At 36.6% G+C, this 26,520-nt stretch overlaps 1 protein-coding gene across 6 annotated transcripts in view; it reads left to right on the top strand.

Moving 5' to 3' along the window:
- Window positions 1–26,520, top strand: part of LOC139411532 (small ArfGAP 1) — a 60,648-nt gene that overhangs the window by 7,510 nt on the left and 26,618 nt on the right. For 2 of the 6 annotated variants that reach the window (XM_071158024.1, XM_071158007.1), the window contains exons 4-6: window positions 2,990–3,065; window positions 22,491–22,559; window positions 24,305–24,373. In XM_071158024.1, the coding sequence (XP_071014125.1) occupies window positions 2,990–3,065; window positions 22,491–22,559; window positions 24,305–24,373 (214 nt within the window). The remainder of the gene's footprint in view (window positions 1–2,989; window positions 3,066–22,490; window positions 22,560–24,304; window positions 24,374–26,520) is intronic. The other 4 variants (XM_071158014.1, XM_071158032.1, XM_071158036.1 and 1 more) reach the window with 4 other exon arrangements.

Here is a 26,520-nt window from a genome sequence, read left to right as displayed (position 1 = left end):
ACCCATTTGAGATGGTTTGAATGATTTGGACTGCAGAGTGAAGGAAAAGCAGCCAACAAGTGCTCTGAATATGTAGGAACTCCTTCAAGACTGTTGGAAAAGCATTCCAGGTGAAGCTGATTGAGAGAACGCTAAGAGTGTGCAACGCTGTCATCAAGGCAATGGGTGGCTACTTTGAATAATCTAAAGTCTAAAATGTATTTAGATTTGTTTTAATACTATTTCTTTTTTACTACTTGTTTCCATATGTGTTCATAGATTTGATGTCTTCACTATTATTCTACAAAATAGTAAAAATAAAGAAAAACCATTGAATGAGTAGTTGTCAACTTTTGACTGGTACTGTATATTGTCAAAGTACACACACAACAATGGTGGGACAAACAGCAATAAGACATCAGTAATAATCGTAGTTGTGGAAATAGTATTACCACTAACAGCAACAGCAATAAGACATCAGTACTAATTGTAGTTGTGGAAATAGTATTACCACTAACAGCAATAAGACATCAGTAATAATTGTAGTTGTGGAAATAGTATTACCACTAACAGCAATAAGACATCAGTACTAATCGTAGTTGTGGAAATAGTATTACCACTAACAGCAATAAGACATCAGTACTAATCGTAGTTGTGGAAATAGTATTACCACTAACAGCAATAAGACATCAGTACTAATCGTAGTTGTGGAAATAGTATTACCACTAACAGCAATAAGACATCAGTAATAATCGTAGTTGTGGAAATAGTATTACCACTAACAACAAGACATCAGTATTAATCATAGTTGTGGAAATAGTATTACCACTAACAGCAACAGCAATAGGCATCAGTAATAATCGTAGTTGTGGAAATGGTATTACCACTAACAGCAACACAATAGGCATCAGTAATAATCGTAGTTGTGGAAATGGTATTACCACTAACAGCAACAGCAATAGGCATCCGTAATAATCGTAGTTGTGGAAATAGTATTACCACTAACAGCAACAGCAATAGGCATCAGTAATAATCGTAGTTGTGGAAATAGTATTACCACTAACAGCAACAGCAATAAGACATCAGTACTAATTGTAGTTGTGGAAAAAGTATTACCACTAACAGCAACAGCAATAAGACATCAGTACTAATTGTAGTTGTGGAAATAGTATTACCACTAACAGCAACAGCAATAGGCATCAGTAATAATCGTAGTTGTGGAAATAGTATTACCACTAACAGCAACAGCAATAGGCATCAGTAATAATCGTAGTTGTGGAAATAGTATTACCACTAACAGCAACAGCAATAGGCATCAGTAATAATCGTAGTTGTGGAAATAGTATTACCACTAACAGCAACAGCAATAGGCATCAGTAATAATCGTAGTTGTGGAAATAGTATTACCACTAACAGCAACAGCAATAAGACATCAGTACTAATCGTAGTTGTGGAAATAGTATTACCACTAACAGCAACAGCAATAAGACATCAGTAATAATTGTAGTTGTGGAAAAAGTATTACCACTAACAGCAACAACAATGTGAATAAAAATAATTAACTAAATCAATAGTAGTAGGGAACTCTCAATATGACTGAAAGGCCTCATGGCATGGTATGAAAGCCAAAACATATTGGCAAATATTACTGACATTGCATTCTGTCTGTCTTTCTTTCCCCCTCCCCCTTCAGCTCTGGCCTCTGACTCGTCTCCATGTAAATTCCAGCATGAATAAAGATGTGCCTACAGGAGCAGCATCCGAATATATTCACACACCACTTTTTCTTGAGGGTATTTGGGCCTGCTTCGACAGCGACCTCCCTTCCTTCGCTTGTTTTTCTGCGTTGTGAATTTCAGTCTTTCCCTTTCTTTCCTCCCCTGCCTCTGTAATTAGGCCATTCAGAAACATTCAATGCCATCTTGGTAAGCAACTCCAGTGTATATTTGGCCTTGTGTTTTAGGTTCTTGTCCTGCTGAAAGGTGAATTTGTCTCCCAGTGTCTGTTGGAAAGCAGACTGAACCAGGTTTTTGTCTAGGATTTCGCCTGTGCTTAACTGTATTCCAGTTCTGTTAATCCTGGAAAACTTCCTAGTCCTTGCTGATTACAAGCATACCCATAACATGATGCAGCCACCACCATGCTTGAAAATATGAAGAGTGATGTGTCGTGTTGGATTTGTACCAAACATAACACTTTATTCAGGACACACAGTTAATTTCTTTGTCACTTTATTGCAAAAAAATATTTTTTTATTCGGTACAGGTTTCCTTCCTTTCAGTCTGTCATTTTGGTTAGTATTGTGGAGGAACTACTGTTGATCACAATTGCCCTCGTGATGAAATCCCTGAGCGGTTATCGTCCTCTCCGGCAATTGACTAATGAAGGACGCCTGTAACTTTCATAGTAACTGGGTGTATTGATACACCATCCAAAGTGTAATTATTAACTTCACCATGCTCAAAGGGATATTCTTTGTCTTTTTCTTTACCCATCTACCAATAACGTCTTTCTTTGCTAGGCATTGGAAACCTCTCCGGTCTTTGTGGTTCAATCTGTGTTTGAAATTCACTGCTTGACTGAGGGAACTGACGAATAATTGTATGTGGTGGGGTACACAGATGAGGTAGTCATTCAAAACTCACGTTAAACACTATTGCACACAGAGTGAGTCCATGCAACTTATTGTGTGACTTGTTCAGCACATTTTTACTCCTGAACTTATTTAGGCGTGCTGTAACACAGGAATACTTATTGACTGTCTTAAGACATTAGACATAGTTCCACTTCGATGTTATGGGGTAATGTGTGGAGGCCAGTGACACACAATCTCAATCTAATCAGTCTGTAACACAACAAAATGTAGAAAAAGTTAAGGGGTGTGAATACTTTCTGAAGCCACTGTATAGTAAGACATAGATGTGTGTGACTGGGATTGTGTGTGTGTGTGTGTGTGTGTGTGTGTGTGTGTGTGTGTACTACAGTGTCATTCCTTAACCCCTGACCTCAGAGCAGTAGAGTTCTTCATCCGGGATAAGTACGAAAGGAAGAAATACTACGACCAGAATGGCCTCAAAACAGCTTCAGTAAGTGTGTATACACACACACACACACACACACACTGTCCACAACACTGATCTGTTACACAGCAATCGGCACAAATAATTGGTGTGTGTCTGTGTACATAACATTATTTGTGTGGGGTTTGTATGTGAATGGGAGGTCTTTGTGAGAGGCATGTTTGTGTGGGGTTTGTATGTGAATGGGAGGTCTTTGTGAGAGGCATGTTTGTGTGGCTGGCTGCAGTGTTTATTTTGACACCCTTTAAAAACAAATCTTAGTCATTTTGTCTAAAATAGAATTAAGTCACATTTTTGTCGTTTTGATTTAGTGTAGTTATTGTCAAAATGACAAACGGGCCATTTTTAGTCAACTAGTAACATATTAGTCACGTCACATTTGTATTCCCCCATGAATCTATAGTCTTTGTGCACAAACATACACAGCCTTGTCCTACCAACATATTTTTCTGCATGACTTCCTATCGCATGATTTTCTCCCCAACAGCCAAATTGCCAGAAGAACACATAAATCTGACCTCTTGACAGGGCTCCAACTTTTTCAGTGGCTCCAGCCCATGATTTTGTCGCACCAGTAGAAAACGAAGCGGCAACACGCAATGGAAAACATTTGTCATTCACCTTGGAAAGTAATCTGCAGTGCTTTAGACTGTGTGTAATAGACTATTGAGATTGTAGGCTATTTAAAAAAGAATAATAATACGTGGTTTCATCTAACATGTCCAAGCAGGAATGCATGGTTCAAGATAATTTGATGTGCAACCTAATCCAGTGATTTGTCTTTTGTCCACTAGTAGTCATGTATTAATCTAACAGTAAATATAATACCGCTAGTAGTCATGTATTAATCTAACAGTAAATATAATACCACCACTAGTAGTCATGTATTAATCTAACAGTAAATATAATACCACCACTAGTAGTCATGTATTAATCTAACAATAAATATAATACCACCACCAGTAGTCATGTATTAATCTAACAGTAAATATAATACCACCCACCACTAGTAGTCATGTATTAATCTAACAGTAAATATAATACCACCACTAGTAGTCATGTATTAATCTAACAGTAAATATAATACCACCCACCGCTAGTAGTCATGTATTAATCTAACAGTAAATATAATACCACCACTAGTAGTCATGTATTAATCTAACAGTAAATATAATACCACCACTAGTAGTCATGTATTAATCTAACAGTAAATATAATACCACCCACCACTAGTAGTCATGTATTAATCTAACAGTAAATATAATACCACCCACCACTAGTAGTCATGTATTAATCTAACAATAAATATAATACCACCACCAGTAGTCATGTATTAATCTAACAGTAAATATAATACCACCACTAGTAGTCATGTATTAATCTAACAGTAAATATAATACCACCACTAGTAGTCATGTATTAATCTAACAATAAATATAATACCACCACCAGTAGTCATGTATTAATCTAACAGTAAATATAATACCACCACTAGTACTCATGTATTAATCTAACAGTAAATATAATACCACCACTAGTAGTCATGTATTAATCTAACAGTAAATATAATACCACCCACCACTAGTAGTCATGTATTAATCTAACAGTAAATATAATACCACCTCTAGTAGTCATGTATTAATATAACAGTAAATATAATACCACCACTAGTAGTCATGTACTAATCTAACAGTAAATATAATACCACCACTAGTAGTCATGTATTAATCTAACAGTAAATATAATACCACCACTAGTAGTCATGTATTAATCTAACAGTAAATATAATACCACCACTAGTAGTCATGTATTAATCTAACAGTAAATATAATACCACCGCTAGTAGTCATGTATTAATCTAACAGTAAATATAATACTACCCACCACTAGTAGTCATGTATTAATCTAACAGTAAATATAATACCACCTCTAGTAGTCATGTTTTAATCTAACAGTAAATATAATACCACCGCTAGTAGTCATGTATTAATCTAACAGTAAATATAATACCACCCACCACTAGTAGTCATGTATTAATCTAACAGTAAATATAATACCACCACCAGTAGTCATGTATTAATCTAACAGTAAATATAATACCACCTCTAGTAGTCATGTATTAATCTAACAGTAAATATAATACCACTAGTAGTCATGTATTAATCTAACAGTAAATATAATACCACCACTAGTAGTCATGTATTAATCTAACAGTAAATATAATACCACCCACCACTAGTAGTCATGTATTAATCTAACAGTAAATATAATACCACCTCTAGTAGTCATGTATTAATCTAACAGTAAATATAATACCACTAGTAGTCATGTATTAATCTAACAGTAAATATAATACCACCACTAGTAGTCATGTATTAATCTAACAGTAAATATAATACCACCACTAGTAGTCATGTATTAATCTAACAGTAAATATAATACCACCACTAGTAGTCATGTATTAATCTAACAGTAAATATAATACTACCCACCACTAGTAGTCATGTATTAATCTAACAGTAGATATAATACCACCACTAGTCATGTATTAATCTAACAGTAAATATAATACCACCACTAGTAGTCATGTATTAATCTAACAGTAAATATAATACCACCACTAGTAGTCATGTATTAATCTAACAGTAAATATAATACTACCCACCACTAGTAGTCATGTATTAATCTAACAGTAAATATAATACCACCACTAGTACTCATGTATTAATCTAACAGTAAATATAATACCACCGCTAGTAGTCATGTATTAATCTAACAGTAAATATAATACCACCGCTAGTAGTCATGTATTAATCTAACAGTAAATATAATACCACCCACCACTAGTAGTCATGTACTAATCTAACAGTAAATATAATACCACCACTAGTAGTCATGTATTAATCTAACAGTAAATATAATACCACCACTAGTAGTCATGTATTAATCTAACAGTAAATATAATACCACCACTAGTAGTCATGTATTAATCTAACAGTAAATATAATACCACCACTAGTAGTCATGTATTAATCTAACAGTAAATATAATACCACCACTAGTAGTCATGTATTAATCTAACAGTAAATATAATACCACCACTAGTACTCATGTATTAATCTAACAGTAAATATAATACCACCACTAGTAGTCATGTATTAATCTAACAGTAAATATAATACTACCCACCACTAGTAGTCATGTACTAATCTAACAGTAAATATAATACCACCACTAGTAGTCATGTATTAATCTAACAGTAAATATAATACCACCGCTAGTAGTCATGTATTAATCTAACAGTAAATTTAATACCACCGCTAGTAGTCATGTATTAATCTAACAGTAAATATAATACCACCACTAGTAGTCATGTATTAATCTAACAGTAAATATAATACCCACCACTAGTAGTCATGTATTAATCTAACAGTAAATATAATACCACCACTAGTACTAATGTATTAATCTAACAGTAAATATAATACCACCGCTAGTAGTCATGTATTAATCTAACAGTAAATATAATACTACCCACCACTAGTAGTCATGTATTAATCTAACAGTAAATATAATACCACCTCTAGTAGTCATGTTTTAATCTAACAGTAAATATAATACCACCGCTAGTAGTCATGTATTAATCTAACAGTAAATATAATACCACCCACCACTAGTAGTCATGTACTAATCTAACAGTAAATATAATACCACCACTAGTAGTCATGTATTAATCTAACAGTAAATATAATACCACCACTAGTAGTCATGTACTAATCTAACAGTAAATATAATACCACCACTAGTAGTCATGTATTAATCTAACAGTAAATATAATACCACCACTAGTACTCATGTATTAATCTAACAGTAAAAATAATACCACCACTAGTAGTCATGTATTAATCTAACAGTAAATATAATACCACAGCTAGTAGTCATGTATTAATCTAACAGTAAATATAATACCACCACTAGTAGTCATGTATTAATCTAACAGTAAATATAATACCACCGCTAGTAGTCATGTATTAATCTAACAGTAAATATAATACCACCGCTAGTAGTCATGTATTAATCTAACAGTAAATATAATACCACCCACCACTAGTAGTCATGTATTAATCTAACAGTAAATATAATACCACCACTAGTAGTCATGTATTAATCTAACAGTAAATATAATACCACAGCTAGTAGTCATGTATTAATCTAACAGTAAATATAATACCACCACTAGTAGTCATGTATTAATCTAACAGTAAATATAATACTACCCACCACTAGTAGTCATGTATTAATCTAACAGTAAATATAATACCACCACTTGTACTAATGTATTAATCTAACAGTAAATATAATACCACCGCTAGTAGTCATGTATTAATCTAACAGTAAATATAATACTACCCACCACTAGTAGTCATGTATTAATCTAACAGTAAATATAATACCACCGCTAGTAGTCATGTATTAATCTAACAGTAAATATAATACCACCCACCACTAGTAGTCATGTATTAATCTAACAGTAAATATAATACCACCGCTAGTAGTCATGTATTAATCTAACAGTAAATATAATACCACCGCTAGTAGTCATGTATTAATCTAACAGTAAATATAATACCACCCACCACTAGTAGTCATGTACTAATCTAACAGTAAATATAATACCACCACTAGTAGTCATGTATTAATCTAACAGTAAATATAATACCACCACTAGTAGTCATGTATTAATCTAACAGTAAATATAATACCACCACTAGTAGTCATGTATTAATCTAACAGTAAATATAATACCACAGCTAGTAGTCATGTATTAATCTAACAGTAAATATAATACCACCACTAGTAGTCATGTATTAATCTAACAGTAAATATAATACTACCCACCACTAGTAGTCATGTATTAATCTAACAGTAAATATAATACCACCTCTAGTAGTCATGTATTAATCTAACAGTAAATATAATACCACTAGTAGTCATGTATTAATCTAACAGTAAATATAATACCACCACTAGTAGTCATGTATTAATCTAACAGTAAATATAATACCACAGCTAGTAGTCATGTATTAATCTAACAGTAAATATAATACCACCACTAGTAGTCATGTATTAATCTAACAGTAAATATAATACTACCCACAACTAGTAGTCATGTATTAATCTAACAGTAAATATAATACCACCGCTAGTAGTCATGTATTAATCTAACAGTAAATATAATACCATCCACCACTAGTAGTCATGTATTAATCTAACAGTAAATATAATACCACCCACCACTAGTAGTCATGTATTAATCTAACAGTAAATATAATACCACCACTAGTAGTCATGTATTAATCTAACAGTAAATATACTACCACCACTAGTACTCATGTATTAATCTAACAGTAAATATAATACCACCGCTAGTAGTCATGTATTAATCTAACAGTAAATATAATACCGCTAGTAGTCATGTATTAATCTAACAGTAAATATAATACCACCCACCACTAGTAGTCATGTATTAATCTAACAGTAAATATAATACCACCACTAGTAGTCATGTATTAATCTAACAGTAAATATAATACCACCACTAGTAGTCATGTATTAATCTAACAGTAAATATAATACCACCACTAGTAGTCATGTATTAATCTAACAGTAAATATAATACCACCACTAGTAGTCATGTATTAATCTAACAGTAAATATAATACCACCACTAGTAGTCATGTATTAATCTAACAGTAAATATAATACCCACCACTAGTAGTCATGTATTAATCTAACAGTAAATATAATACCACCACTAGTACTCATGTATTAATCTAACAGTAAATATAATACCACCGCTAGTAGTCATGTATTAATCTAACAGTAAATATAATACCGCTAGTAGTCATGTATTAATCTAACAGTAAATATAATACCACCCACCACTAGTAGTCATGTATTAATCTAACAGTAAATATAATACCACCACTAGTACTCATGTATTAATCTAACAGTAAATATAATACCACCACTAGTAGTCATGTATTAATCTAACAGTAAATATAATACCACCACTAGTAGTCATGTATTAATCTAACAGTAAATATAATACCACCACTAGTAGTCATGTATTAATCTAACAGTAAATATAATACCACCACTAGTAGTCATGTATTAATCTAACAGTAAATATAATACCCACCACTAGTAGTCATGTATTAATCTAACAGTAAATATAATACCACCACTAGTACTCATGTATTAATCTAACAGTAAATATAATACCACCACTAGTAGTCATGTATTAATCTAACAGTAAATATAATACCACCCACCACTAGTAGTCATGTACTAATCTAACAGTAAATATAATACCACCACTAGTAGTCATGTATTAATCTAACAGTAAATATAATACCACCGCTAGTAGTCATGTATTAATCTAACAGTAAATATAATACCACCCACCACTAGTAGTCATGTACTAATCTAACAGTAAATATAATACCACCTCTAGGAGTCATGTATTAATCTAACAGTAAATATAATACCACCACTAGTAGTCATGTATTAATCTAACGGTAAATATAATACCGCCTCTAGTAGTCATGTATTAATCTAACAGTAAATATAATACTACCCACCACTAGTAGTCGTGTATTAATCTAACAGTAAATATAATACTACCACAAGTGGTCATGTATTAATCTAACAGTAAATATAATACCACCCACCACTAGTAGTCATGTACTAATCTAACAGTAAATATAATACCACCACTAGTAGTCATGTATTAATCTAACAGTAAATATAATACCACCGCTAGTAGACATGTATTAATCTAACAGTAAATATAATACCACCCACCACTAGTAGTCATGTACTAATCTAACAGTAAATATAATACCACCACTAGTAGTCATGTATTAATCTAACAGTAAATATAATACCACCACTAGTACTCATGTATTAATCTAACAGTAAATATAATACCACCCACCACTAGTAGTCATGTACTAATCTAACAGTAAATATAATACCACCACTAGTACTCATGTATTAATCTAACAGTAAATATAATACCACCCACCACTAGTAGTCATGTACTAATCTAACAGTAAATATAATACCACCACTAGTAGTCATGTATTAATCTAACAGTAAATATAATACCACCGCTAGTAGTCATGTATTAATCTAACAGTAAATATAATACCACCACCACTAGTAGTCATGTACTAATCTAACAGTAAATATAATACCACCACTAGTAGTCATGTATTAATCTAACAGTAAATATAATACCACCGCTAGTAGTCATGTATTAATCTAACAGTAAATATAATACCACCCACCACTAGTAGGCATGTACTAATCTAACAGTAAATATAATACCACCACTAGGAGTCATGTATTAATCTAACAGTAAATATAATACCACCACTAGTAGTCATGTATTAATCTAACAGTAAATATAATACCGCCTCTAGTAGTCATGTATTAATCTAACAGTAAATATAATACTACCCACCACTAGTAGTCGTGTATTAATCTAACAGTAAATATAATACTACCACAAGTAGTCATGTATTAATCTAACAGTAAATATAATACCACCCACCACTAGTAGTCATGTACTAATCTAACAGTAAATATAATACCACCACTAGTAGTCATGTATTAATCTAACAGTAAATATAATACCACCGCTAGTAGTCATGTATTAATCTAACAGTAAATATAATACCACCCACCACTAGTAGTCATGTACTAATCTAACAGTAAATATAATACCACCGCTAGTAGTCATGTATTAATCTAACAGTAAATATAATACCACCCACCACTAGGAGTCATGTATTAATCTAACAGTAAATATAATACCACCACTAGTAGTCATGTATTAATCTAACAGTAAATATAATTCCGCCTCTAGTAGTCATGTATTAATCTAACAGTAAATATAATACTACCCACCACTAGTAGTCGTGTATTAATCTAACAGTAAATATAATACCACCACTAGTAGTCATGTATTAATCTAACAGTAAATATAATACTACCCACCACTAGTAGTCGTGTATTAATCTAACAGTAAATATAATACTACCCACCACTAGTAGTCGTGTATTAATCTAACAGTAAATATAATACCACCTCTAGTAGTCATGTATTAATCTAACAGTAAATATAATACCACCGCTAGTAGTCATGTATTAATCTAACAGTAAATATAATACCACCACTTGTAGTCATGTATTAATCTAACAGTAAATATAATACCACCCCCACTAGTAGTCATGTATTAATCTAACAGTAAATATAATACCACCACTAGTAGTCATGTATTAATCTAACAGTAAATATAATACCACCCACCACTAGTAGTCATGTATTAATCTAACAGTAAATATAATACCACCACTAGTAGTCATGTATTAATCTAACAGTAAATATAATACCACCACTAGTAGTCATGCATTAATCTAACAGTAAATATAATACCACCACTAGTAGTCATGTATTAATCTAACAGTAAATATAATACCACCACTAGTAGTCATGTATTAATCTAACAGTAAATATAATACCACCACTAGTAGTCATGTATTAATCTAACAGTAAATATAATACCCACCACTAGTAGTCATGTATTATTCTAACAGTAAATATAATACCACCACTAGTAGTCATGCATTAATCTAACAGTAAATATAATACCACCACTAGTAGTCATGTATTAATCTAACAGTAAATATAATACCACCACTAGTAGTCATGTATTAATCTAACAGTAAATATAATACCACCACTAGTAGTCATGTATTAATCTAACAGTAAATATAATACCCACCACTAGTAGTCATGTATTAATCTAACAGTAAATATAATACCACCCACCACTAGTAGTCATGTATTAATCTAACAGTAAATATAATACCACCACTAGTAGTCATGTATTAATCTAACAGTAAATATAATACCACCACTAATAGTCATGTATTAATCTAACAGTAAATATAATACCACCACCAGTAGTCATGTATTCATCTAACAGTAAATATAATACCACCCACCACTAGTAGTCATGTACTAATCTAACAGTAAATATAATACCACCACTAGTAGTCATGTATTAATCTAACAGTAAATATAATACCACCGCTAGTAGTCATGTATTAATCTAACAGTAAATATAATACCACCCACCACTAGTAGTCATGTACTAATCTAACAGTAAATATAATACCACCACTAGTAGTCATGTATTAATCTAACAGTAAATATAATACCACCACTAGGAGTCATGTATTAATCTAACAGTAAATATAATACCACCACTAGTAGTCATGTATTAATCTAACAGTAAATATAATACCGCCTCTAGTAGTCATGTATTAATCTAACAGTAAATATAATACTACCCACCACTAGTAGTCGTGTATTAATCTAACAGTAAATATAATACTACCACAAGTAGTCATGTATTAATCTAACAGTAAATATAATACCACCCACCACTAGTAGTCATGTACTAATCTAACAGTAAATATAATACCACCACTAGTAGTCATGTATTAATCTAACAGTAAATATAATACCTCCGCTAGTAGTCATGTATTAATCTAACAGTAAATATAATACCACCCACCACTAGTAGTCATGTACTAATCTAACAGTAAATATAATACCACCGCTAGTAGTCATGTATTAATCTAACAGTAAATATAATACCACCCACCACTAGGAGTCATGTATTAATCTAACAGTAAATATAATACCACCACTAGTAGTCATGTATTAATCTAACAGTAAATATAATACCGCCTCTAGTAGTCATGTATTAATCTAACAGTAAATATAATACTACCCACCACTAGTAGTCGTGTATTAATCTAACAGTAAATATAATACCACCACTAGTAGTCATGTATTAATCTAACAGTAAATATAATACTACCCACCACTAGTAGTCGTGTATTAATCTAACAGTAAATATAATACCACCTCTAGTAGTCATGTATTAATCTAACAGTAAATATAATACCACCGCTAGTAGTCATGTATTAATCTAACAGTAAATATAATACCACCACTAGTAGTCATGTATTAATCTAACAGTAAATATAATACCACCCCCACTAGTAGTCATGTATTCATCTAACAGTAAATATAATACCACCACTAGTAGTCATGTATTAATCTAACAGTAAATATAATACCACCCACCACTAGTAGTCATGTATTAATCTAACAGTAAATATAATACCACCACTAGTAGTCATGTATTAATCTAACAGTAAATATAATACCACCCACCACTAGTAGTCATGTATTAATCTAACAGTAAATATATTACCACCACTAGTAGTCATGTATTAATCTAACAGTAAATATAATACCACCCACCACTAGTAGTCATGTATTAATCTAACAGTAAATATAATACCACCACTAGTAGTCATGTATTAATCTAACAGTAAATATAATACCACCACTAATAGTCATGTATTAATCTAACAGTAAATATAATACCACCACCAGTAGTCATGTATTCATCTAACAGTAAATATAATACCACCACTAGTAGTCATGTATTAATCTAACAGTAAATATAATACCACCACTAGTAGTCATGTATTGATCTAACAGTAAATATAATACCACCGCTAGTAGTCATGTATTGATCTAACAGTAAATATAATACTACCCACCACTAGTAGTCATGTATTAATCTAACAGTAAATATAATACCACCACTAGTACTCATGTATTAATCTAACAGTAAATATAATACCACCGCTAGTAGTCATGTATTAATCTAACAGTAAATATAATACTACCACAAGTAGTCATGTATTAATCTAACAGTAAATATAATACCACCCACCACTAGTAGTCATGTACTAATCTAACAGTAAATATAATACCACCACTAGGAGTCATGTATTAATCTAACAGTAAATATAATACCACCTCTAGTAGTCATGTATTAATCTAACAGTAAATATAATACCACCAGTAGTAGTCATATATTAATCTAACAGTAAATATAATACCACCGCTAGTAGTCATGTATTAATCTAACAGTAAATATAATACCGCTAGTAGTCATGTATTAATCTAACAGTAAATATAATACTACCCACCACTAGTAGTCATGTACTAATCTAACAGTAAATATAATACCACCACTAGTAGTCATGTATTAATCTAACAGTAAATATAATACCACCGCTAGTAGTCATGTATTAATCTAACAGTAAATATAATACTACCACAAGTAGTCATGTATTAATCTAACAGTAAATATAATACCACCCACCACTAGTAGTCATGTATTAATCTAACAGTAAATATAATACCACCCACCACTAATAGTCATGTATTAATCTAACAGTAAATATAATACCACCACTAGTAGTCATGTATTAATCTAACAGTAAATATAATACCACCACTAGTAGTCATGTATTAATCTAACAGTAAATATAATACTACCCACCACTAGTAGTCGTGTATTAATCTAACAGTAAATATAATACCACCTCTAGTAGTCATGTATTAATATAACAGTAAATATAATACCACCGCTAGTAGTCATGTATTAATCTAACAGTAAATATAATACTACCCACCACTAGTAGTCGTGTATTAATCTAACAGTAAATATAATACCACCTCTAGTAGTCATGTATTAATATAACAGTAAATATAATACCACCGCTAGTAGTCATGTATTAATCTAACAGTAAATATAATACCACCACTAGTAGTCATGTATTAATCTAACAGTAAATATAATACCACCGCTAGTAGTCATGTATTAATCTAACCGTAAATATAATACCACCACTAGTAGTCATGTATTAATCTAACAGTAAATATAATACCACCACTAGTAGTCATGTATTAATCTAACAGTAAATATAATACCACCCACCACTAATAGTCATGTATTAATCTAACAGTAAATATAATACCACCACTAGTAGTCATGTATTAATCTAACAGTAAATATAATACTACCCACCACTAATAGTCATGTATTAATCTAACAGTAAATATAATACTACCCACCACTAATAGTCATGTATTAATCTAACAGTAAATATAATACCACCCACCACTAATAGTCATGTATTAATCTAACAGTAAATATAATACCACCACTAGTAGTCATGTATTAATCTAACAGTAAATATAATACCACCTCTAGTAGTCATGTATTAATCTAACAGTAAATATAATACTACCCACCACTAGTAGTCATGTATTAATCTAACAGTAAATATAATACCACCACTAGTAGTCATGTATTAATCTAACAGTAAATATAATACCGCCTCTAGTAGTCATGTATTAATCTAACAGTAAATATAATACCACCACTAGTAGTCATGTATTAATCTAACAGTAAATATAATACCACCCACCACTAGTAGTCATGTATTAATCTAACAGTAAATATAATACCACCACTAGTAGTCATGTATTAATCTAACAGTAAATATAATACCACCACTAGTACTCATGTATTAATCTAACAGTAAATATAATACCACCGCTAGTAGTCATGTATTAATCTAACAGTAAATATAATACCACCACTAGTAGTCATGTATTAATCTAACAGTAAATATAATACCACCGCTAGTAGTCATGTATTAATCTAACAGTAAATATAATACCACCACTAGTAGTCATGTATTAATCTAACAGTAAATATAATACCACCCACCACTAGTAGTCATGTATTAATCTAACAGTAAATATAATACCACCACTAGTAGTCATGTATTAATCTAACAGTAAATATAATACCACCCCCACTAGTAGTCATGTATTCATCTAACAGTAAATATAATACCACCACTAGTAGTCATGTATTAATCTAACAGTAAATATAATACCACCCACCACTAGTAGTCATGTATTAATCTAACAGTAAATATAATACCACCACTAGTAGTCATGTATTAATCTAACAGTAAATATAATACCACCCACCACTAGTAGTCATGTATTAATCTAACAGTAAATATATTACCACCACTAGTAGTCATGTATTAATCTAACAGTAAATATAATACCACCCACCACTAGTAGTCATGTATTAATCTAACAGTAAATATAATACCACCACTAGTAGTCATGTATTAATCTAACAGTAAATATAATACCACCACTAATAGTCATGTATTAATCTAACAGTAAATATAATACCACCACCAGGAGTCATGTATTCATCTAACAGTAAATATAATACCACCACTAGTAGTCATGTATTAATCTAACAGTAAATATAATACCACCACTAGTAGTCATGTATTGATCTAACAGTAAATATAATACCACCGCTAGTAGTCATGTATTGATCTAACAGTAAATATAATACTACCCACCACTAGTAGTCATGTATTAATCTAACAGTAAATATAATACCACCACTAGTACTCATGTATTAATCTAACAGTAAATATAATACCACCGCTAGTAGTCATGTATTAATCTAACAGTAAATATAATACTACCACAAGTAGTCATGTATTAATCTAACAGTAAATATAATACCACCCACCACTAGTAGTCATGTACTAATCTAACAGTAAATATAATACCACCACTAGGAGTCATGTATTAATCTAACAGTAAATATAATACCACCTCTAGTAGTCATGTATTAATCTAACAGTAAATATAATACCACCAGTAGTAGTCATATATTAATCTAACAGTAAATATAATACCACCGCTAGTAGTCATGTATTAATCTAACAGTAAATATAATACCGCTAGTAGTCATGTATTAATCTAACAGTAAATATAATACTACCCACCACTAGTAGTCATGTACTAATCTAACAGTAAATATAATACCACCACTAGTAGTCATGTATTAATCTAACAGTAAATATAATACCACCGCTAGTAGTCATGTATTAATCTAACAGTAAATATAATACTACCACAAGTAGTCATGTATTAATCTAACAGTAAATATAATACCACCCACCACTAGTAGTCATGTATTAATCTAACAGTAAATATAATACCACCCACCACTAATAGTCATGTATTAATCTAACAGTAAATATAATACCACCACTAGTAGTCATGTATTAATCTAACAGTAAATATAATACCACCACTAGTAGTCATGTATTAATCTAACAGTAAATATAATACTACCCACCACTAGTAGTCGTGTATTAATCTAACAGTAAATATAATACCACCTCTAGTAGTCATGTATTAATATAACAGTAAATATAATACCACCGCTAGTAGTCATGTATTAATCTAACAGTAAATATAATACTACCCACCACTAGTAGTCGTGTATTAATCTAACAGTAAATATAATACCACCTCTAGTAGTCATGTATTAATATAACAGTAAATATAATACCACCGCTAGTAGTCATGTATTAATCTAACAGTAAATATAATACCACCACTAGTAGTCATGTATTAATCTAACAGTAAATATAATACCACCGCTAGTAGTCATGTATTAATCTAACCGTAAATATAATACCACCACTAGTAGTCATGTATTAATCTAACAGTAAATATAATACCACCACTAGTAGTCATGTATTAATCTAACAGTAAATATAATACCACCCACCACTAATAGTCATGTATTAATCTAACAGTAAATATAATACCACCACTAGTAGTCATGTATTAATCTAACAGTAAATATAATACTACCCACCACTAATAGTCATGTATTAATCTAACAGTAAATATAATACTACCCACCACTAATAGTCATGTATTAATCTAACAGTAAATATAATACCACCCACCACTAATAGTCATGTATTAATCTAACAGTAAATATAATACCACCACTAGTAGTCATGTATTAATCTAACAGTAAATATAATACCACCTCTAGTAGTCATGTATTAATCTAACAGTAAATATAATACTACCCACCACTAGTAGTCATGTATTAATCTAACAGTAAATATAATACCACCACTAGTAGTCATGTATTAATCTAACAGTAAATATAATACCGCCTCTAGTAGTCATGTATTAATCTAACAGTAAATATAATACCACCACTAGTAGTCATGTATTAATCTAACAGTAAATATAATACCACCCACCACTAGTAGTCATGTATTAATCTAACAGTAAATATAATACCACCACTAGTAGTCATGTATTAATCTAACAGTAAATATAATACCACTAGTAGTCATTTTATTAATCTAACAGTAAATATAATACCACCACAAGTAGTCATGTATTAATCTAACAGTAAATATAATACTACCCACCACTAGTACTCATGTATTAATCTAACAGTAAATATAATACCACCGCTAGTAGTCATGTATTAATCTAACAGTAAATATAATACCACCACTAGTAGTCATGTATTAATCTAACAGTAAATATAATACCACCGCTAGTAGTCATGTATTAATCTAACAGTAAATATAATACCACCACTAGTAGTCATGTATTAATCTAACAGTAAATATAATACCACCCACCACTAGTAGTCATGTATTAATCTAACAGTAAATATAATACCACCACTAGTAGTCATGTATTAATCTAACAGTAAATATAATACCACCGCTAGTAGTCATGTATTAATCTAACAGTAAATATAATACCACCACTAGTAGTCATGTGTTAATCTAACAGTAAATATAATACCACCACTAGTAGTCATGTATTAATCTAACAATAAATATAATACCACCACTAGTAGTCATGTATTCATCTAACAGTAAATATAATAGTATTTCTCCCCCCATCCTGTCAATTTGTGGGTGCAAAAGCTGTCCTCTGTGGAAACGTTGCATTTGGTCTTGTTTGAATCTACTCGATAAGTAAAGTTGCTCCAAACATCGGCCTCTTTTCTACCGGGAGCTTTAACCACATGGCGTGTGCCTTATTTGCGTCTATGATTTGTTGCCGCCAGATTGCAGATGACACTGAAAAGGTCTCAATCCCTCCAAAAACTCTTGTCCTGTCTACTTACTCGTCTGATGTTAGTCACAGAGGTCATTTAGTCTCGTCTCGTTTTCATCAACCCAAAAGTAAAAAGTCATTTTCATTTAGTTATAGTTTTTCTGGGTCTATTTACTCAGATCGTCTCATCAGTTGCCACTGAAAAATAGGTGTTTGACACTTTTGTCACTTAGTTGACGAAATGAACACTTTTATATTGGTCTCAGAAGAAAAGTATATATGGGTTAAATGCATTCCCAGCTGTGTGTGTGTGTGTGTGTGTGTGTCCACACATCTCTTAGATCACTGAGTGTCTAAAGCCCATTTTCCACCTGAGGCCTAACCCTCTCCCCCTGTCCACTCACACCTGCGACCTAGCATAAGCCTGATAGCCTTGCTGACACACATGATGTATGCAGACTCCTACTCTCACATCTCTCTCTCTGTCTCGTGCCTCTCTGTCTCGCGCCTCTCTCTGTCTCGCGCCTCTCTCTGTCTCGCGCCTCTCTCTGTCTCGCGCCTCTCTCTGTCTCGCGCCTCTCTGTCTCGTGCCTCTCTGTCTCGCGCCTCTCTCTGTCTCGCGCCTCTCTCTGTCTCGCGCCTCTCTCTGTCTCGCGCCTCTCTCTGTCTCGCGCCTCTCTCTGGCTCTGTCTCTCGCTCTGTCTCTCTCTCTCTCAGGCTCTGCCAGCAGGAGTACTCTGATCTAGGGTCTGTCTCTGGCTCTGCCAGCAGGAGTACTCTGATCTAGGGTCTGTCTCTGCCAACCACACAGACACTGCCTTTTATATGTAAATTAATTATTAAAAACAACTCGTCATTTTGCACGGATGCCGGGTGTGGGCACGTAGTGAGTGTGTGTGAGCTCTGAAAATATTTCTGGTTGGGTAGACACCTGTGTATAAGGTTTGTACTGTATGTGTGTGTTAATTTGTGCATATGTGAATTTACATTGTGTGTGAGTGTGTGAAAGACAGAATAGAGCCCTTGTCTAGTCCAACATCCATCACTCAGATAACAATGATGCATTATGGGTATGAACACATCTGATGCAGTCCATGCATGAGCCCATTGTTCTGCCATGAATGCCATAGTACTGTCTGTGCGTCTTTGTTCGTGTCTTTCTCTCTCTCTCTCTGTGTGTGTGTGCACACAACACTGAAGTCAACAAGACCTCACAAACTCGCTGTCTAAGACTACCTGACACTCCTGGGACAATCATTGTTTCCAAATACCCAGAGAGAGATGGTGACAAGGGGGTTGAAAGTGAAAGACTGGTACAAGATAGAGAAAGACATGCGCCGAATCCCAAAATCAACTCTTGGCCCCTATCCCCTCGGCCAGGGGTATTCAACTCCCGGAGCCTGCTGCTCTTCTGTTCTACCTGATCAGTAGTTGCACCCATCAGTCCCTGATTAGAGGGAAACAATAATAAAGAAAATGCAGTGGAACTGGCTTAGGGGTCCAGAATTGAGTTTGAGGGCCCTAGCGAATATATAGTGAAAATGTCATTGAGACAATTCGAGAGATGCTGAAGTAGCTGGGTAAAATCACATCAAGCAAGGTGTCTGTAGAGATGAACCCGGCACTCTCGGCCGGAAAACGCTATTGGTGTGTACGAGCCCTAACACGACACCCCTGCCCTTCCTCTGATGCCAACACCTTTTAATCTACTTCACCAGCTCTGTTCTCTATCTCTTCTCTCTCTCTTCTCTCTGTTCTCTCTCTTTCTGTTCTCTCTTTCTGTCTATCATCTACTCCTCTCTCTCTCTCTCCTCTGTTCTCTCTGTTCTCTCTCTCTTATCTCGCTCTTCTCTCTGTTCTCTCTCTTTCTGTTCTCTCTTTCTTTCTATCATCTACTCCTCTCTCTCTCTCTCTCTCTCTCTCTCTCTCTCTCTCTCTCTTATCTCTCCTCTCTCTTTCTGTCTATCATCTACTCCTCTCTCTCTCTCTTCTCTTTCTCTTCTCTCTTTCTGTCTATCATCTACTCCTCTCTCTCTCTCTCCTCTGTTCTCTCTGTTCTCTCTCTCTTATCTCGCTCTTCTCTCTGTTCTCTCTCTTTCTGTTCTCTCTTTCTTTCTATCATCTACTCCTCTCTCTCTCTCTCTCTCTCTCTCTCTCTCTCTCTCTCTTATCTCTCCTCTCTCTTTCTGTCTATCATCTACTCCTCTCTCTCTCTTCTCTTTCTCTTCTCTCTTTCTGTCTATCATCTACTCCTCTCTCTCTCTCTTCTCTCTCTCTTCTCTCTCTTTCTGTCTATCATCTACTCCTCTCTCTCTCTCTCTTCTCTCTCTTTCTGTCTATCATCTACTCCTCTCTCTCTCTTCTCTCTCCTCTCTCTTTCTGTCTATCATCTACTCCTCTCTCTCTCAAAATCCTAAATGTGCCTGTTATTGCTGTTTCTGCTTCTCGGTCTCTGTTCTCCGTATCAAAGAGAATAAAAAAACAATGGAACAGAAATCTCACTCAAGAAAATCCCCTGAATGTTTTTTTTTTTTACTTGACTTTTTATCCAGAGGTGTGAGAGAGGCTGGTTTGATGAATAACTGAGAAGGAAATTGCTAAACTCACTTTAGATAGACTTGCTCCGCGTGTGTTCTCCCCTCAGGTAGTTTAGAGAGCGGAAGAGGAGGAAAGAGAAGGGGGGGGGGACACAGATTTGGAAAATGATGCACGCTCTCTCTTGCTTTCTCTGAACTCAAACTCTGCCTACCTCCAGACGCTGATTGCCAACGAACGCTAGTGGCATTTTGCTATCAGCCTAAACAGCACTGTATGCAGGGATGGTCTGGCGAGGGAGATTGGATAGCTTAGTTTTGCTCCACTGTGTTGATGTGCTATCAGTGCACCTTCAGTTAGTCCCTGACCTACTGAGTTTGGACAAGAGAAGCTAGGAGAAGCCTAGTGGGCAGTAAATAGTAGAGAGGGTTTGAGGTGCTCGCTCTCCCTTTCTGTCTCTCTCTATGGCTCTTTTGTCTCTTAGGGAGGTCAGGGTTGAGTAGGGCTGTCACTCATGTGATCAAGTACAGCCACTTGACTTGGCCCACGCAGAAAAGGCCTTTGTTGTTTCAAACACACACACACACACACACACAGGATTGTTCTAGCCTAAGGCGTATGTGTGATTGCTCAAATCATTCACCATATGAGTTTTCATCTGCTTCTATATCTTATGGGAGTGTGTGTGACCTTCTGGTGAATGTGCTGACTGTCTCTTCCTCCGACTCTACTAGGCTGGGTAGTAAAAACACCCCAGCATCCACTACTGGATGTCAACTAACCCTCCTCTTTTCATCTCTCCCTCCCCACTCCCTCTGTTTTCCCTTCTCGTGTCCTCTGCCAACCTCCTTTCTTCTTTGTTTCTTTCTCTCCCTGTCGTGCCTCTAACCACTCTCTCTACCCCATCCCTTTTTTCTCTCTCCTTCCCTCGATCTTTCTCCCGGGCAGAAGTCTTCTGATGCCGCTGCCTTCTCTACCTCTCCCGCCTCACAGGCTGCTGAGAAGAACAGACAGGAGGTCTGATGTTTTGCTGTCGTGGCACCCGGTGTTGTTAAAAGCTGTTTCTGTGTGCTGGTCCTTTGTGCGTGCTGGTCCTTTGTGCGTGCTGGTCCTTTGTGCATGCTGGTCCTTTGTGTGTGCTGGTCCTTTGTGTGTGATAGTCCTTTGTGCATGCTGGTCCTTTGTGCGTGCTGGTCCTTTGTGCGTGCTGGTCCTTTGTGCGTGCTGGACCTTTGTGCGTGCTGGTCCTTTGTGCGTGCTGGTCCTTTGTGCGTGCTGGTCCTTTGTGCGTGCTGGTCCTTTGTGCGTGCTGGTCCTTTGTGCGTGCTGGACCTTTGTGCGTGCTGGACCTTTGTGTGTGCTGGTCCTTTGTGTGTGCTGGTCCTTTGTGCGTGCTGGTCCTTTGTGCGTGCTGGTCCTTTGTGCGTGCTGGTCCTTTGTGCGTGCTGTTCCTTTGTGCGTGCTGGTCCTTTGTGCGTGCTGGTCCTTTGTGCGTGCTGGTCCTTTGTGTGTGCTGGTCCTTTGTGCGTGCTGGACCTTTGTGCGTGCTGGTCCTTTGTGTGTGCTGGACCTTTGTGCGTGCTGGACCTTTGTGCGTGCTGGTCCTTTGTGCGTGCTGGTCCTTTGTGCGTGCTGGACCTTTGTGCGTGCTGGTCCTTTGTGCGTGCTGGTCCTTTGTGCGTGCTGGTCCTTTGTGCGTGCTGGTCCTTTGTGCGTGCTGGTCCTTTGTGCGTGCTGGTCCTTTGTGCGTGCTGGACCTTTGTGCGTGCTGGTCCTTTGTGCGTGCTGGTCCTTTGTGCGTGCTGGACCTTTGTGCGTGCTGGTCCTTTGTGCGTGCTGGTCCTTTGTGCGTGCTGGGCTCTGCTGTGCTGTGGTGCTCTTTCTTCTAATGGTTTTCCAATAGCCCCTTAATCACATACATTACTTTCCCCTCATGTACACAAATTGTGTGTGTGTGTGTGTGTGTGTGTGTGTGTGTGTGTGTGTGTGTGTGTGTGTGTGTGTGTGTGTGTGTGTGTGTGTGTGTGTGTGTGTGTGTGTGTAGGGATGACGGGAGATATCTCTATCCTGAATCAATCCTGTGGTAAAGAGGTTGAATGGCTGAATGATGGAGGCTGGTAGAGCACCAAGGCACCAGCCCACTTCCCCTCACTAAGCACACTGACACCCCACAGACAACCAGCAAGCTTGTATTACCAAGAGACGTGACAATAACTCCATATGAGATGTTGATTGCTCATAATGACACTAAATTGTTCCACAAGAGGTCGGTGGAAAGAGAAGGTGTCATGACTTTCTACGTGCGTCTGTGTGAGCGCAGCTGAATCAGTCTTGCTGTGCTGTGCGTCTGTGTGAGCGCAGCTGAATCCGTCTTGCTGTGCTGTGCGTCTGTGTGAGCGCAGCTGAATCAGTCTTGCTGTGCGTCTGTGTGAGCGCAGCTGATTCAGTCTTGCTGTGCTGTGCGTCTGTGTGAGCGCAGCTGAATCAGTCTTGCTGTGCGTCTGTGTGAGCGCAGCTGAATCAGTCTTGCTGTGCTGTGCGTCTGTGTGAGCGCAGCTGAATCAGTCTTGTTGTGCGTCTGGAACTGTGTCATAATGGATAGGGGGTCAAACCTATTTTTAGGGCGTTTTTTCAAACCCTGTTTAATTTGTTTTGTGTCTATTTTGTTAGACTGCATGTGCCCGCTGCATGTTCCCCTTCCAGGTGTCGTCTTGTATGCCTTGACGTTGCTGACCTAACCTCCAGTGTCTCTTTGTTGATAGAAGGAACGAGAGAAGAAGAAGAGAGAAAAGGACCCGGAGAAAGTGAACAGACCAAGCTCCTCTGAGAAGGTAAGATGAAGCAGGAGGGAGAGGGAGAAAGTGAACAGACCAAGCTCCTCTGAGAAGGTAAGATGAAGCAGGAGGGAGAGGGAGAAAGTGAACAGACCAAGCTCCTCTGAGAAGGTAAGATGAAGCAGGATGGAGAGGGAGAAAGTGAACAGACCAAGCTCCTCTGAGAAGGTAAGATGAAGCAGGAGGGAGAGGGAGAAAGTGAACAGACCAAGCTCCTCTGATAAGGTAAGATGAAGCAGGAGGGAGAGGGAGAAAGTGAACAGACCAAGCTCCTCTGAGAAGGTAAGATGAAGCAGGAGGGAGAGGGAGAAAGTGAACAGACCAAGCTCCTCTGAGAAGGTAAGATGAAGCAGGAGGGAGAGGGAGAAAGTGAACAGACCAAGCTCCTCTGAGAAGGTAAGATGAAGCAGGAGGGAGAAAGTGGGATAGATGTATAGAGACCCTCGGAGAAAAGCCTTGCTAGAGGGGGTTGTGGTGATATGACATTTACAGTGCGTGTGAGCATGTGCTCATTATGCATGTTCTGTCACAGTAGTTTGGGGTCATTGTAGGTAATGTACGTGTGCACGTCCTGGTGGAGCTTATTGATTTCTGAGTGGCTTTAGGACTTGGTGAAAAATGCAGCTCTAGTGGCCAGTGTGTGTGAGTATTCTGGGTAATGGTTAGTTATGTGAATAATTCCTTGGCCTGTGGAATAGGGTAGTGTGTCTGGGTTTATACAGTGATGATGGGGCTGGCTGCCCAGAGGGAATAACGCAGCCACGAAGACCCTTGTGTACTGTACCAAGGCTATACTGAACACACACTGAACATTCCTTAGTTCTGTTGCTGAACATCCACTACTCAACACACACTGAACAAAGCCTGAACGCTACTCATAGTCTTAACTGAACATAAACTGCTCTCATGGAACATTCAGTCCTCTTACTTCAGACACAGGGATCCAAATCCTACCAAAAGTACTCACTGAGTGATCCAGTAGTTTTACTGAACACACACCAGTTAGCCACAGTTCTATTTGAACACTTTTAATGATGCCACAGTGAGGGACCCGGCGAGTGTGTCGTTTTCTGACCCCACACGATCCCGTCAGAGCCCCAGACTCAAGGCAAAGCATGCTGGGAATCAGAAAGCAGAGGAATGTGCCCTCTGTGCTGACCTGCAGTCTGAGTGCAGATTGATTGAGGTGTGTGTGTGTGTTCTCTCGTGCGTGTGTGTGCATGTCTGTCAGACTGTGCGATGACCACTGGGAGTGTCAGTCTATGTGATGTGTGTATGGGGAAGCCGTGTTGTGTACTTGCAGTTCACTTGCTTCTCTGTTCCTCACTTCTGCTTATCAGCTGGGCTCCAGCTGTCAATGGGACCCAGTGTCAAAGAGATAGTTGTGTGTTTGAGGACGTTGTAGACAAATGTTTGTGTGTGTGCATGCGTGCTTGTGTGTCTCTTTTTGTATACTTTATATATGCGCTCAAGGGTGTGTGTGTGTTAATACGCTGAAAGATTGTTAATCTCCATCTCTCACTCTTTCTCTCTCTCTCTCTCCTGTCTCTCTCGCTTGCTCCTGCCTCTCTCTCTCCTGCCTCTCTCTCTCCTGCCTCTCTCTCTCCTGCCTCTCTCTCTCCTGCCTCTCTCTCTCCTGTCTCTCTCGCGCGCGCTCCTGTCTCTCTCGCGCGCGCTCCTGTCTCTCTCGCGCGCGCTCCTGTCTCTCTCGCGCGCGCTCCTGTCTCTCTCGCGCGCGCTCCTGTCTCTCTCGCGTGCTCCTGTCTCTCTCGCGCGCTCCTGTCTCTCTCGCACGCTCCTGTCTCTCTCGCGCGCTCCTGTCCGCGCTCCTGTCTCTCTCGCGCGCTCCTGTCTCTCTCGCGCGCTCCTGTCTCTCTCGCGCGCTCCTGTCTCTCTCGCGCGCTCCTGTCTCTCTCGCGCGCTCCTGTCTCTCTCGCGCGCTCCTGTCTCTCTCGCGCGCTCCTGTCTCTCTCGCGCGCTCCTGTCTCTCTCGCGCGCTCCTGTCTCTCTCGCGCGCTCCTGTCTCTCTCGCGCGCTCCTGTCTCTCTCCCGCGCTCCTGTCTCTCTCGCGCGCTCCTGTCTCTCTCCCGCGCTCCTGTCTCTCTCCCGCGCTCCTGTCTCTCTCCCGCGCTCCTGTCTCTCTC

The sequence above is a fragment of the Oncorhynchus clarkii genome, chromosome 1 (genome assembly GCF_045791955.1).
Source record: "Oncorhynchus clarkii lewisi isolate Uvic-CL-2024 chromosome 1, UVic_Ocla_1.0, whole genome shotgun sequence".
In the NCBI taxonomy this organism is placed as follows: domain Eukaryota; kingdom Metazoa; phylum Chordata; class Actinopteri; order Salmoniformes; family Salmonidae; genus Oncorhynchus; species Oncorhynchus clarkii.
The sequence above is the reverse complement of the archived record's forward strand: the minus strand, read 5'-3'. Positions and strand labels throughout refer to the sequence as shown.